Source organism: Lonchura striata, chromosome 29, assembly GCF_050655825.1.
Source record: "Lonchura striata isolate lonStrDom1 chromosome 29, ASM5065582v1, whole genome shotgun sequence".
NCBI classification, from domain to species: domain Eukaryota; kingdom Metazoa; phylum Chordata; class Aves; order Passeriformes; family Estrildidae; genus Lonchura; species Lonchura striata.
The window spans coordinates 1,506,403-1,521,325 of NC_140731.1; the positions used below are offsets into that span (position 1 = coordinate 1,506,403).

The 14,923-nt window shown below is 43.5% G+C and overlaps 1 protein-coding gene across 1 annotated transcript; it reads right to left on the reverse strand.

The window, feature by feature from the left end:
• Positions 1-5,234: 5,234 nt before the first annotated feature.
• Positions 5,235-14,664, reverse strand: HOXC4 (homeobox C4). Its single transcript, XM_085562745.1, has 2 exons — positions 14,498-14,664; positions 5,235-6,080 (listed from the first exon to the last, which is right to left on the reverse strand). Exons 1-2 carry the CDS (start codon positions 14,662-14,664, stop codon positions 5,753-5,755), a joined length of 495 nt encoding a protein of 164 aa, XP_085418871.1. The 3' UTR covers positions 5,235-5,752.
• Positions 14,665-14,923: the final 259 nt, after the last annotated feature.

The following is a 14,923-nucleotide window of genomic DNA, read 5'->3' on the forward strand; positions in this document are numbered from 1 at the left end:
CTTTTTTCCTTCTTCCCTTTCCCATTTCCCCTCCCCCTTTTCCATTTCCCCATTTTTCCCCATTTTCCCATTTCTCCATTTCCAATTTCCCCCATTTTTCCCAATTTTTCCCCATTTTCTCCCAATTTTTCCCCATTTTCTCCCAATTTTTCCCTATTTCCCCCAATTTTCCCCAGTTTTCCCCAACTTTCCCCATTTTCCCCATTTTCCCATTTTCTCCACTTCCAATTTCTCCCATTTCCCCATTTCCCCCTGCATTTCCCCCATTTTTCCCCATTTCCCCCCATTTTTAACCCATTTTCCCCATTTTTCCCCATTTCCCTCCATTTCCCCCATTTTTCCCCATTTCCCCCCATTTTTAACCCATTTTCCCCATTTTCCTCCATTTTCCCCCCAATTTTCCCCATTTTCCCCATTTCCCCCCAATTTTCTCATTTCTTCATTTCCAGTTTCCCCCATTTTCCCCAATTTTCCCCATTTTCCCCCAATTTCCCCCATTTTCCCATTTCCCCCATTTCCCCAATTTTCCCCATTTTTCCCCATTTTTCCCCATTTTCCCCATTTCCCCCAATTTTCCCCATTTTTCCCCATTTTCCCCATTTCCCCCCAAATTTCTCATTTCTTCATTTCCAGTTTTCCCCAATTTCCCCCATTTTCCCATTTCCCCCATTTCCCCAATTTTCCCCATTTTCCCCCAATTTCCCCCATTTTCCCATTTCCCCAATTTTCCCCATTTTTCCCCATTTTTCCCCATTTTCCCCAATTTCCCCCAATTGTCCCCATTTTCCCCATTTTCCCCAATTTTCCCCAATTTCCCCAATTTTCCCCTCTCCCCCAGCCCAACCCCCCGGGCCCTTTTCCCGATTTTTCATTAAAAACCCCAAAATTCCCCATTTCCCCCCATTTTCCCCCTTCCCTTTAACCCTTTCAGCCCCGGACCCTTCCCGCCTCTCTTCACCTTTTTCTCCTTTTTTTGCCCCATTTTGGCCGCCCCTCCCCCCTTCCCTCCGCATCCCAAAAATCCCAAAAATCCCAAAAATCCCAAAAATCCCAAAAATCCCCAAACGGCCCCAAAAGCGCGGCGGGGTCACCGCGGGGTCACGAGCGGCGCCCTCGCCGTGACCCCGCCGAGAGCGGCGCCGGGGCAGCGCTTTGCACTTTTTTACACTTTTTTTACACTTTTTTACACTTTTTTGCACTTTTTTACACTTTTTTGCAATTTTTTACACTTTTTGGCACTTTTTTGCACTTTTCCCCACATTTTTTGCACTTTTTTGCACATTTTTTTCACCTTTTTTACACCTTTTTTCACTTTTTTTCAATTTTTTTCACCCTTTTTTCACTTTTTTCCCACCTTTTTTCCATCTTTTTTTCTCACTTATTTGTTTTTTATTTTTAACTTTTTTCCTTTTTCTCCCCAGCCTTTTTTCACCTTATTTTCACTTTTTTTTCCACCTTTTTGTACCCTCTTTTCACCCTCTTTTCACCTTCTTTTCACCTTTTTTACACATTTTTCCTTTATTTTACCTTTTGTCTTTTTTCACTGTTTTTTCACCTTCTTTTGCCCTTTTATCACCCTTTTTTAAACCATTTTTCAATTTTCACCTTTATTTCAGCCACTTTTCACCCTTTTTCCACCTTCTTTTCACTTTTTTTTTACTCTTTTCACCTTTTTTCCATATTTTTTACTCTTTTTTCTAACCTTTTTTTTTCTTTTTTTTCCCCACCCTTTTTTCACCTTTTTTTCACCCTTTCCACCCATTTTTTCCCCCTCTGGGCGGATTTAAAACCATAAAAATTCCAATTTAAAGCTCAGCTTAAACTTGATTTTTCCAGCCCCGATTATTGTTGGGAATTATTAATGTCATGATAAATTTAATTAATTTTTTCCATTTTTCGGGTGGGTTTGGGGGGATTTGGGGCCTCACAAAAACCGCACCAGAGACGGAAATAAAACAAATCCACAGCGAGCGTTTTTATTGAGCACTGGCACCGTCACAGAACTCACCAAAATTCCCTTTTTATTGCAATTTTACCCCGAGCACGAGGGGGGAATTCAAGAATTCCATTTTTCCGCCCGAAAAACACAAAAAAACCACCACCAACCCCCCTCGGAGCGGCTTTTTGGGGCAAATAAATCGAATTTTCTCCTTTTTTTTGCTCCCTCGGAGCTGTTTTTTGTTAATTTCTCCCCCCTCCCCGCCCCAAAATCGCGATTTTTCAGCTTTTTTTCTCCCCCTCGCCAAAATCTGTGCGTTTGGGAGGGGAAAAAATCGCAATATTTTGATTTATTTTGACTTTTTTTTTGGTGTTTTTCACCCTCCAAACCCCCCCCAAGATTTCCCCTTAACTACCCCCAAGGTTTCCCGCACCCCAAAATAAATAGAAAATAAATTTTAAATAAATTAAAAATAATTTTAAAATAAATAAAACCCTGAAATGGGGGTGAAAAACCCGTTTTTGGAAAGTTTCTCCCGGTGCCTCCACCTGGGCTCATGCGACCTCCGACATGCAGCTAAAAATGGAGGGGGGTTAATTAAATAATAATTTAAATAATTAAATATTAATAATCATAATAATTGGGGGGATTTAAAGAGGGGTCGAGTTTTGGCACGCACAGAGGATTAATAAAATAATAATTAAAATAATTAAATATTGATAATAGTTGGGAGAATTTAAAGCAGGGTCAATCTTTGACACGCACAGGGGATTAATAAAATAATAATTTAAATAATTGATAATAATAATTGGGAGAATTTAAAGAGGGGTCGAGTTTTGACAAGCACAGGGGGCAATAAAATAATAATAATAATACCACTAATAATAAATAATTTAAAAATTATGGGGAGAATTCTAAAAAGGGGTTGAGTGTTGACACGTAGGGGTAATAATAATAATAATAATAATAATAATAATACTTTAAAATACTAATTTAACTAAATTAATGATAGGAAAATCCCCAAAAAAAGCTGATTTTTGACACCTGCAAGGGGCTTAATAAAAGAATAATATAATTATTAATAATAACAAGAAAATACCATCAACAAAGGGAGAATTCCTCGCACCCCGCTGCCAAAACCCCCCAAAAATAACACGAAAAACCCCAAATATAGAGATTTATATATTAGAATCTATCCACAGCCAGAGTCCCCGCACGGCGCGGATTTTTGGGGCGGGAAATTCGGATTTTTCCTCAAAACCTGGGCGGGAAATTGGGAATTTTCCTGTGGAAAATCGGAGTTTCTGTTATAATCTGGGTGGGAAATTGGAATTTCTGTGATAAACCGGGTGGAAAATCGGAATTTCCGTTCTAATCTGGGCGGGGGAATCCGAATTTTTCCCCAAAAAATCCGAAATTCCTGTGGGGAAAACCAGAATTCCCGTCACAACCTGGGCGGAAAAATCCGAATTTTTGGAATTCCCCGTCCCAATCCATGCGGAAACTCCAACTCCCGTTACAACCTGGGTGGAAAAATCCGAATTTCCCGATTTTTTCGCGATAATCCAGGCAGAAAAACCCGATTTTCCCGCCTGTTTCCCCCCATCCCGCACAGAAAAATACGAATTTTCCGCCTGTTTCCTCATAAACCAGGCAGGAAAATCTGAATTTCCGCTACAACCCGGACGGAAAAATGCGAATTTTCCGACTTTTCCACTATAACCAAGGCAGAAAAATCGGAATTTTCCGAATTTCCGCTATAACCCCGGCAGAAAACTCGGAATTTTCGGACTTTCCCGCTATAACCCGCACAGAAAACGTGAAATTTTCGGACTTTTTCACTCCGAGCCAGGCAAAAAAATCTGAATTTTCCCAATTTCCGCTATAACCGCGCAGAAAACTCGGGATTTCCCGACTTTTCCGCTAAAACCGAGGCAGAAAACTGGGAATTTCCTGCCCGTTCCCTCCCATCCCGCACAGAAAAATCGGAATTTTCCGCTACAACGGAGGCAGAAAAATGGGAAAATTCCGAATTCCCGCTCTAACCCAGGCAGAAAACTTCGAATTTCCTGGAATTTTCCGCTCTAACCCCGGGCAGAAAACTGTGAAAATTCTGAATTTCCGCTCTAACCCCGGGCAGAAAACAGTGAAAATTCTGAATTTCCGCTCTAACCCCGGCAGAAAACTGTGAAAATTCCGAATTTCCGCTCTAACCCCGCGCAGGAAACGGTGAAAATTCTGAATTTCCGCTCTAACCCCGGGCAGAAAACTGAAAATTCTGAATTTCCGCTCTAACCCCGGGCAGAAAACTGAAAATTCTGAATTTCCGCTCTAACCCCGGGCAGAAAACTGAAAATTCTGAATTTCCGCTCTAACCCGCGCAGAAAACTCCGAATTTCCCGGCACTTTCCGCTCTAACCCCGGGCAGAAAACGGTGAAAATTCTGAATTTCCGCTCTAACCCCGGGCAGAAAACGGTGAAAATTCTGAATTTCCGCTCTAACCCTGGGCAGAAAACTGTGAAAATTCTGAATTTCCGATCTAATCCAGGCAGAAAACTCCGAATTCCCGGCACTTTCCGCTCTAACCCCGGCAGAAACCGGTGAGAATTCCCGGCACTTTCCGCTCTAACCCCGGGCAGAAACCGGTGAGAATTCCCACTTTCCGCCGTGGCCCCGCCGAAACCGCTGGGAATTCCCGGCACTTTCCGCTCTAACCCCGGGCAGAAAACTCCGAATTTCCCGGCACTTTCCGCTCTAACCCCGGCAGAAACCGGTGAGAATTCCCACTTTCCGCCGTGGCCCCGCCGAAACCGCTGAGAATTCCCGGCACTTTCCGCTGTAACCCCGGCAGAAACCGGTGAGAATTCCCACTTTCCGCCGTGGCCCCGCCGAAACCGCTGGGAATTCCCACTTTCCGCTCTAACCCCGGGCAGAAAACGGTGAAAATTCTGAATTTCCGCTCTAACCCCGCGCAGAAAACTCCGAATTTCCCGGCACTTTCCGCTCTAACCCCGGCAGAAACCGCTGGGAATTCCCACTTTCCGCCGTGGCCCCGCAGAAACCGGTGAGAATTCCCGGCACTTTCCGCTGTAACCCCGGCAGAAACCGGTGAGAATTCCCACTTTCCGCCGTAACCCCGGCAGAAACCGGTGAGAATTCCCGATTTCCGCCGTAACCCCGGGCAGAAACCGGTGAGAATTCCCACTTTCCGCCGTAACCCCGGCAGAAACCGGTGAGAATTCCCGATTTCCGCTGTAACCCCGGGCAGAAACCGGTGAGAATTCCCGGCACTTTCCGCTCTAACCCCGGCAGAAACCGCTGGGAATTCCCACTTTCCGCTCTAACCCCGGCAGAAACCGCTGGGAATTCCCACTTTCCGCTCTAACCCCGGCAGAAACCGCTGGGAATTCCCACTTTCCGCTCTAACCCCGGCAGAAACCGCTGGGAATTCCCACTTTCCGCTCTAACCCCGGCAGAAAACTGTGAGAATTCCCACTTTCCGCCGTGGCCCCGGGCAGAAACCGGTGAGAATTCCCACTTTCCGCTCTAACCCCGGGCAGAAACCGCTGGGAATTCCCACTTTCCGCTCTAACCCCGGCAGAAAACTGTGAGAATTCCCACTTTCCGCCGTGGCCCCGGGCAGAAACCGGTGAGAATTCCCACTTTCCTCCGTAACCCCGGGCAGAAACCGCTGGGAATTCCCACTTTCCGCTCTAACCCCGGCAGAAACCGGTGAGAATTCCCGCTTTCCGCCCTAACCCCCGCCGAAACCCGGGCTCCGGTCCCGGCGCTCTGCCGAGCCGCCCCGTCCGTCACAGGCGCGTCAGGTGCTCGGGCCGCGGCGGCTCCGCGGGCGGCGGCGGCTCCGCGGGCGCGGCGCTTCCGCGGCTCTTGGTGTTGGGCAGCCGGTGATCCTTCTTCCACTTCATGCGGCGGTTCTGGAACCAGATCTTGATCTGCCGCTCGCTCAGGCCCAGCGAGTGCGCGATCTCGATGCGGCGCCGCCGGGTCAGGTAGCGGTTGTAGTGGAACTCCTTCTCCAGCTCCAGCACCTGCTGCCGCGTGTACGCCGTGCGGGAGCGCTTCGGCTCGGGGCCCGCGAAGGTGGGGTTCACTGCCGGGGGACACGGGGTTACGGGGATTGAGGGGGAAAGGGGGGAATTTGGGGGGGAAATTAGGGGGGAAACGGGGGGGAAATTAGGGGGAACGCGGGAGAAAACGGGGGGAAATTGGGGGGAAATTCGGGGGGAAATTGGGGGGGAAACGGGGGGGAAATTAGGGGGGAAATTGGGGGGGAAACGGGGGGGAAATTGGGGGGGAAATTGGGGAGGAACGCGGGAGAAAACGGGGGTTACGGGGGGATTGAGGGGAAAAGGGGGGGAATTGGGGGGGAAATTAGGGGGGAAATTGGGGGGGAAATTGGGGGGGAAACGGGGGGGAAATTGGGGGGGAAATTAGGGGGGAAATTGTGGGGGAAATTGTGGGGGAAACACGGGAGAAAACGGGGGGAAATTGGGGGGAACGCGGGAGAAAACGGGGGGAAATTGGGGGGAAATTGGGGAGAAATTGGGGAGAAATTGGGGGGAAACGCGGGAGAAAACGGGGGGGAAATTGGGGGGAAAATTTGGGGGGAAATTGGGGGGGAAATTGGGGGGAAATTTGGGGGGAAATTGGGGGGAAATTGGGGGGAAATTGGGGGGAAATTGGGGGGGAAACGCGGGAGAAAACGGGGGGGAAATTGGGGGGGAATTGGGGGGGAACGCGGGAGAAAACGGGGGGAAATTGGGGGGGAAATTGGGGAGGAACGCGGGAGAAAACGGGGGGGAAATTAAGGGGGAAATTGGGGGGGAAATTAGGGGGGAATTGGGGGGAAATTGCGGGAAAAGGGGAGAAATTGGGGGGAAATTGGGGGGAAATTGGGGGGAAATTTGGGGGAGAAACACGGGAGAAAACGGGGGGAACAGGGGGGAGATTGAGGGGGAAATTGGGGGGGAAGCGCGGGAGAAAACGGGGGGGAAATTAGGGGGGAAATTAGGGAGGAAACACGGGAGAAAACGGGGGTTACAGGGGGAGATTGAGGGGGAAATTGGGGGGGAAACGGGGATTACAGGGGGAAATGGAGGGGGAAATTGGGGAGGAAATTGGGGGGGAAACACGGGAGAAAATGGGGGTTACAGGGGGGAAAAGGGGGGGAAATGATAGGGGGAAGCGGGAGGTTATGGGGGAAAAAGAGGGGGAAATTATAGGGGGGAAAGGGGGGGAACGGGGGTTACAGGGGGGAAATTGTAAAGGAAACACGGGAGAAAACGGGGGGTTATAGGGGGGAAAAGGGGGGAAGTTATGGGGGAAAAGGGGGGAAATTATGGGGGGAAAAGGGGGGAAATCATGGGGGGAAAAGGGAGGAAATTATGGGGGGAAAAGGGGGGTTATAGGAGGAAAAAGAGGGGGAAATTGTCGGGGGGAAGGGGGGGAAATGGGGTTATAGGGGGGAAATTGTAGGGGAAACACGGGGGAAAACGGGGGGTTATAGGGGGGAAAAGAGGAAAAAGGGGGGGAAATGTAGGGGGGAAACGGGGGGAAATAGGGGGGAAAAGGGGGGAAATTATAGGGGGAAAAAGAGGGGAAATTATAGGGGGAAAAGGGGGATAATAGGGGGAAAAATGGGGGAAATTATAGGGGGAAAAAGAGGGGAAATTATAGGGGGAAAAGGAGATAAATGGGGGATTATAGGGGGGAAAAGAGGAAAAAGGGGGGCAAAATATGGGGGAAAAAGGGGGGAATTGTAGGGGGGAATTATAGGGGGAAGCGGGGGGTTATGGGGGGAAATGGGGGGGAAATGGGGGGATTATAGGGGGAAAATTACAGGGGGGAAATGAGGGGTTATAGGGGGAAAGAGGGGGAATTATAGGGGGGAAAGGGGGAAAAAGGGGGAAATTGTAGGGGGGAATTATAGGGGGAAAAGGGGGCGAAATGGGGGAATTATGGGGGAAAAGGGGGGAATTATAGGGGGAAAAGGGGAAAAAGGGTGAAATTATAGTGGGGGGGATGGGGAATTATAGGGGGAATTATGGGGGGGAATGGGGGGAAAAGGGGGGAAATTATAGGGGAGAAATTGGGGAATTTTATAGGGGGAAAAGGGGAAAAAGGGGGAAATTATGGGGGGAAATTATAGGGGGGAATGGGGAAAAAGAGAGGAATTATAGGGGGGAATTATAGGGGGGAAAGGGGGGAAAGGGTGAGGGAAAAAGGGGGAAATATGTGGGGAAAGGAAGGAAATATGCAGGGAAGGGGGAAAAATATAGAGGGAAAAAATGGGGAATTATAGGGGGGAATGATAGGGGGTGAAAGGGGTAAAAAAGGAGGGAAAAGGTGGAGGAAAAGGGGGAAAAAGGGGGGAAAAGGGGGAAATTATGGGGGGAAAAGGGGAAAAAAGGAGGAAAAAAGGGGGGAAATATAGGGGGAGAATTTGGGAATTATGGGGGGAATTATAGGGGGAAAATGGGGAAAATTGTGGGGGAAAAATGAAAAATTTATGGGGAAAATGGGGGAAAATATGGGGGGGGAAAGGGGGGAAAAAGGGGGGAAAAGGGAAATTATGGGGGAAAGGGGATAAGGGGGGAAAAGGAAAAATGTATGGGGGAAAAAAGGGGAAAAGGGGAAAATTATAGGGGGGAAAAAGGGGAATAAAGGGGGGAAAAGATAAAAATTTATAGGGGGAAAAAGGGGGAATAAAGGGGGGAAAAGAGAAAAATTTATAGGGGGAAAAAGGGGGAATAAAGGGGGGAAAATAGAAAAATTTATGGGGGGAAAAAGGAGGAAAAGGAAAACATATATGGGGGATAAAGGTGGAAATAAAGGGGGAAAAAAGAGGAATAAACGCGGAAATAAGGGGAAAATAAAGGGGGATAAAGGGGAAATAAAAGTGAATAAATCGGGGGAAAGGGGGGGAAAGAGTGAAAAATAGGATAGGGAAGATCAAATTAATAAAAAAAAAAAAACACAAAAACCCAAAAAAACACACACAAAAAAAATCATGTTAATGAGGGAAAAATACGAAAAAAATCGGATTAACAGGAAAAAAAGATAAACAGGGAAAAAAGGAGGTAAACAGGGAAAAATCCGGTTAAGGGAAAAGGAAGAGTGGAAAAGAGTCAGGAAAAGGAACCGAGGAAAAATGAGGGTAAACATGGAAAAAACGGGCAAAAAATGCAGAGAGAAATGAGGTTGAAAAATGAGAAAAGAAAAATAGGGGGAAAAAATGAGGTAAAGAGGAAAAAAACAGGAAAGAAAAAAAAAACACGCCAAAAACTCAGTTTAACAGGAAAATTAATAGGCAAAAAATCAGGTTAAGAGAATCAGGCTAATTAAAAAAAAAAAAAAGCGGCAAAAATAATTTAAAATGTTTTAAATACATAAAATAAATATGAATAAATTAATAAATAAGCAGAATCAAAAGGCAAAAAAAAAAATGGAATCAACGGGGCAAGAACCACAGCAAATAACCAAATAAACAGAAAAACACAGCAAATATTCAGATTAACAAAAAAAAAAAAGGATCAAAGAAGTCAAATAAGTAAAAAAAAAGACACCAAAGAAATGGAATAAAGGGGAGAAAACCTCACAAAAATAAATAAATGAACAGAGAAAAGCACAGCGGGGAGAGAGAACAAGAGAAGGAAAAAAGAAACCAGAAAGAATTTAAATAAATAAAAATTAGCACCGAAAAGAAATAAATAAAAATAAAAGAAAACAAGGCCAAAAAAGCCGGGAAAGAAATAAAGGAAGGAAACAAAAAAAAAATCGCATATGAAAAAAATTAAATATATAAAGGAGAAGAAAACAGAGGGAAAAAAAGCGGAAAAAAAAAATAAAAAAAAAAATAAATGAAAGAAGGAAAGGAGAAAGAGGAAAAAAATCAACAGAGGAAAAAATAAATTAAAATAAAATAAATTAAATAAACAAAGGACGGAGAGGAGAAGAAAACCCAACGGACAAAATAAAAGTGGGAAAAAATTAAAAATAAAGAAAGGAAGAAAAGGAGAAGAAAACTCAATGAACAGAATAAAAATCAGGAAAAAATAAATTAAAAATAAATAAATTGAGGGCGGGAAGGAGAAGGGGGAGAAAACGCAATGGACAAAAAATCCGGAAAAATTAAAATTCAAAAAATGAATTAGAAAGGAAAGGAGAAGAACGAAAACCCGATTGATAAAAAACAGAAAAGTGAATTAAAATTTAAAAAAATAAAGAAAAAAGAAAAGGAAGAGAAGAAAACCCAACAGACAAAAAACCCGGAAAAATTAAATTAAAAAATAAATAAATACGGATGGAAAGGAGAAGGAGAAAAAAGCCCAGCAGAGGAAAAAAGTGGAAAAATTAAAATTAAAAAATAAATAAATAAGGAAGAAAAGGAGAAACGCAATGGACAAAATCAAGGCAGAAACAAATTAAAATTAAAAAAATAAATAATTAAGAAAGGAAGGGAGAAGAAGAAAACCCAACACACATGAAAAAAAATAAAATTTAAAAAATAAATAAATAAAGAAGGAAAGGGGAGGGAGAGAGAAGAGAACCCAATGGAAGAAAAAGTGGAAAAAATTAAATTACAGTTTTAAAAATAAATAAAGGAAGGAAAGGAGAAGAAAACCAACAGGAAAAAAAAATCCGGAAAAATTTAAATTATAATTAAAAATAAATAAAGGACTGGAAGGGAAGGAGAAGAAAACCCAATGGAAGAAAAAGCGGAAAAATTTAAATTGTAATAAAAAAAAATTTAAAGGGCGGAGAGGAGAAAACCCAACACAGAAAAAAAATATAAAAAGTTAAAATTAGAATTTAAATAAATAAATAAAGGATGGGAAGGGAAGGAGAAGAAAACCCAACACAGAAAAAAAACCAAAAAAATTAAAATTATAATTAAAATAAATAAAAGGAGGGGAAAGGAAGGAGAAGAAAACCCAACAGAGGAAAAATACCGAAAAAACTAAAATTACAATAAAAAAATAAATAAAGGACGGGAAGGGGAAGAGAAGAAAACCCAACACAGAAAAAGAAAATTTAAAAAAATTATAATTTAAAAAATAAATAAAGTATGGGAAGGGGAAGAGAAGAAAACCCAACACAGGAAAAGAAAATTAAAAAAAATTATAATTTAAAAAATAAATAAAGTATGGGAAGGGGAAGAGAAGAAAACCCAACACAGGAAAAGCCGGGAAAATTAAAATTCTAATAAATAAAAATAAATAAAGGATGGGATAGGAAGGAGAAGAAAACCCAACACAGAAAAAAAAATTTAAAAAAATATATAATTTCAAAAATAAATAAAGGATGGGATAGAAGAAAACCCAACACACACACCAAAAAAACCAAAAAAAAACCAAATTAAACCGCCCCAAAACAAAGCCCAACCACGCCAAGAAAACCCCAAATCCCGGCTAAATAAACCCAAAATCAGCGCGGAGCGGCCGGGCGGGGCTGCCCCGGCTGCAAAGGCCAATTACGCCAATTATTTCAATTATTTGAATTTTTTAAATTATTATTTGCATTATTTGCATTATTTGCATTATTTGCATTATTTGAATTATTTACGTTATTTGAATTTTTTGCATTATTTGCATTATTTGCATTATTTGCATTATTTGCATTATTTGCATTATTTGCATTATTTGAGTTATTTGCATTATTTGAATTATTTGAGTTATTTGAATTATTTGCATTATTTGAATTATTTACGTTATTTGAATTTTTTGCATTATTTGAATTATTTGCATTATTTGCATTATTTGCATTATTTGAGCGTTATTTGAGCCGGGAAATGCCCAAAAATCCCAATTTTGGCGCCGCGGAAATGGGGCCCGGGGGGCAAAAACCGGAATTTCACAGCGGGATCGGAGCGAGGATGCGGCGGGAAAAGAGGAAAAAAAAGGGAATTTTGGATGGGAAATCCAGCGAGGGCGGGCAGGGTGAAAATAAAAGTATTTTTAGTGGAGGGAAAATGGGAATAAAGGGAATTTTTAATTGAAAATAGAGCGAGAATGGGGAGAGAAATCAGGTACGGGGGTGGAAATAAAGTGAATTTTTAATAATAATAATAATTAAGTGAAGGTGGGGAGGGAAATCAGGTACAGGGGTGGAAATAAAGTGAATTTTTAATTGAAAATAGAGCGAGGATGGTGCAGGAAATCAGGTACAGGGGTGAGAATAAAGTGAATTTTTAATAAGAATAAAGTGGGGATGGGCAGGGAAATCAAAGGCAAAAATAAAGTTTTTTTTTTTAGCCGGGACAAAATGAGGATGGGGAGGGAAATCAAAGGCAGAGGAGCAGAAAATAAAGTTATTTTTTAGCAGAGAATAGAGAGAGGATGGTGCAGGAAATCAGAGGGGAAATAAAGTTATTTTCAGAAGAAATAACGGGGTTTTTTTAATAAATAAATTTATTTTTCAGAAGAAATAAAGTTATTTTTCAGAAGAAATAAAGGGGTTTTTTAAATAAATAATTTCATTTTTCAGAAGAAATAAATTTATTTTTCAGAAGAAATAAAGTTTTTTTCAAATAAATAAATTTATTTTTCTGAAGAAATAAAGTGGGTTTTTTTATAATAAATAAATTTATTTTTCTGAAGAAATAAATTTATTTTCAGAAGAAATAAAGTTCTTTTCCAGAGGAGAAGAAGGTGAGGACGGATATCAGGCGGATATCACAGGAAATCAAAATAAAAAGTTAATTTTTGGGCAGGGAACGGAGTGAGGGGTGACGGAGAGGATGCAGAGGCAGAGGAGCAGAAAATAAAATTATTTATTAGAAAGTGAGGGTGGGAGGGAAATCAGGGGTAAAAATAAAGTTATTTATTAGAAAGTGAGGGTGGGAGGGAAATCTAAGGCAGAGGTGGAAATAAATTTATTTTTGGGAAGAGTGAGGATGATGAAGGAACCCAAAGGAGAGATAAAAATAAATTTATTTTGGGGCAGAGTGAGGATGATGAAGGAACCCAAAGGAGAGATAAAAATAAATTTATTTTGGGGCAGAGTGAGGATGATGAAGGAAATCAAAGGAGAGATTAAAATTAAGTTATTTTTGAGTAGAGTGAGGATGAGGAGGGAAATCAGAGGTAAAAATAAAGTTATTTTTGACTAGTGAGGATGATAAAGGAACTCAGTCCCAAAAATGAATTTATTTTTAAGTAGAGTGAAGATGATGGGGGAAGTCAAAGGAGAGATAAAAGTGAAGTTATTTTTGAGTACAGTGAGGATGATGAAGGAACTCAGCCCCAAAAATGAAGTTATTTTAGGATGAGGAGGGAACTCAGTCCCAAAAATGAAATTATTTTGGGTCAGAGTGAGGATGATGAGGGAACTCAGCCCCAAAAATGAAGTTATTTAGGGTGATGAAGGAACTCAGCCCCAAAAATGAAGTTATTTAGGGTGATGAAGGAACTCAGCCCCAAAAATGAAGTTATTTTAGGATGATGAGGGAACTCATCCCCAAAAATGAAGTTATTTTAGGTCAGAATGAGGATGATGAAGGAACTCATCCCCAAAAATGAAGTTATTTTAGGATGATGAGGGAACTCATCCCCAAAAATGAAGTTATTTTAGGTCAGAGTGAGGATGATGAAGGAACTCAGCCCCAAAAATGAAGTTATTTTAGGTCAGAATGAGGATGATGAGGGAACTCAGCCCCAAAAATGAAGTTATTTTGGGTCAGAATGAGGATGATGAAGGAACTCATCCCCAAAAATGAAGTTATTTTAGGATGATGAGGGAACTCATCCCCAAAAATGAAGTTATTTTGGGTCAGAATGAGGATGATGAAGGAACTCATCCCCAAAAATGAAGTTATTTTAGGATGATGAGGGAACTCATCCCCAAAAATGAAGTTATTTTAGGTCAGAGTGAGGGTGATGAAGGAACTCAGCCCCAAAAGTGAAGTTATTTTAGGTCAGAGTGAGGATGATGAAGGAACTCATCCCCAAAAATGAAGTTATTTTGGGTCAGAATGAGGATGATGAAGGAACTCATCCCCAAAAATGAAGTTATTTTAGGATGATGAAGGAACTCATCCCCAAAAATGAAGTTATTTTAGGATGATGAGGGAACTCATCCCCAAAAATGAAGTTATTTTAGGTCAGAATGAGGATGATGAGGGAACTCATCCCCAAAAATGAAGTTATTTTAGGTCAGAATGAGGATGATGAAGGAACTCATCCCCAAAAATGAAGTTATTTTGGGTCAGAGTGAGGATGATGAAGGAACTCATCCCCAAAACCGAACTTATTTCTCCGCAGCGAGGCGACGCACCACCGAAGTTCTGCCGGCCCTCGCGGGAGCCGCGGCGGGCCGGCCCCGGGGGTTGGGTGGGTGACAACCCCAAAACTCGCTTTTTCCGCCCCAAAATCCTACCGCTGCTCACGTGCATCTTCTTCATCCAGGGGTAAACCAGCGGCGCTTTGCCCGGCGCGGCCGCGGGCTGCGCGCAGGGCCCGGGCGGCTCGTCGGCCAGGCGCTGCCTTCCTCCTCCTCCTCCTCCTCCTCCTCCTCCTCCTCCTCCTCCTCCTCGCCCGCAGCCCGGGGGTCGCTCGGGGAACGCCCCGAAAGCCGCGGGGTGCTGCGGGCAGCCCGGCTCCCTGCGCCCGTAGAGCTCGGGGATGAAATCACCCTGCGAGTACTCCTCGCACGGAGGGAACTTGGGCTCCACGTAGCCCGAGTCCATCAAATAGGAGCTCATGGTCATTAATTTCGCGAGTGGGAAATCATTTGTCTCGCCGGCTCGTTTTTCTGCTCCATAAAGCCCTCCTCCCCGCGGCCGCCCCGTCGACTTTCTCCCACCATGTGACGGACGCGGCCAATCCCGCCCGGCGGATGGGCCCCGGATCAGGAACCCGAAAAGCAGCGAAATTCACCCAAAACGCGCGGGGGGAGGCGCGGAGAGGGGACGCGGAGGGACCCGGATCGGCCGGCGGGAGGGGCGGAAAATGCGCCGGGAC

Bases quoted from the DNA above. Each gene is read 5' to 3' on its own strand.
- HOXC4 (XM_085562745.1), bottom strand. From the start codon at position 14,664: ATGAGCTCCTATTTGATGGACTCGGGCTACGTGGAGCCCAAGTTCCCT. The intron at 6,081-14,497 runs GCGAGGAGGAGG...TTCCCCCTCAAT, and splicing joins GAGCGACCCCCGGGCTGCGG to CCCCGTAACCCCGTGTCCCC.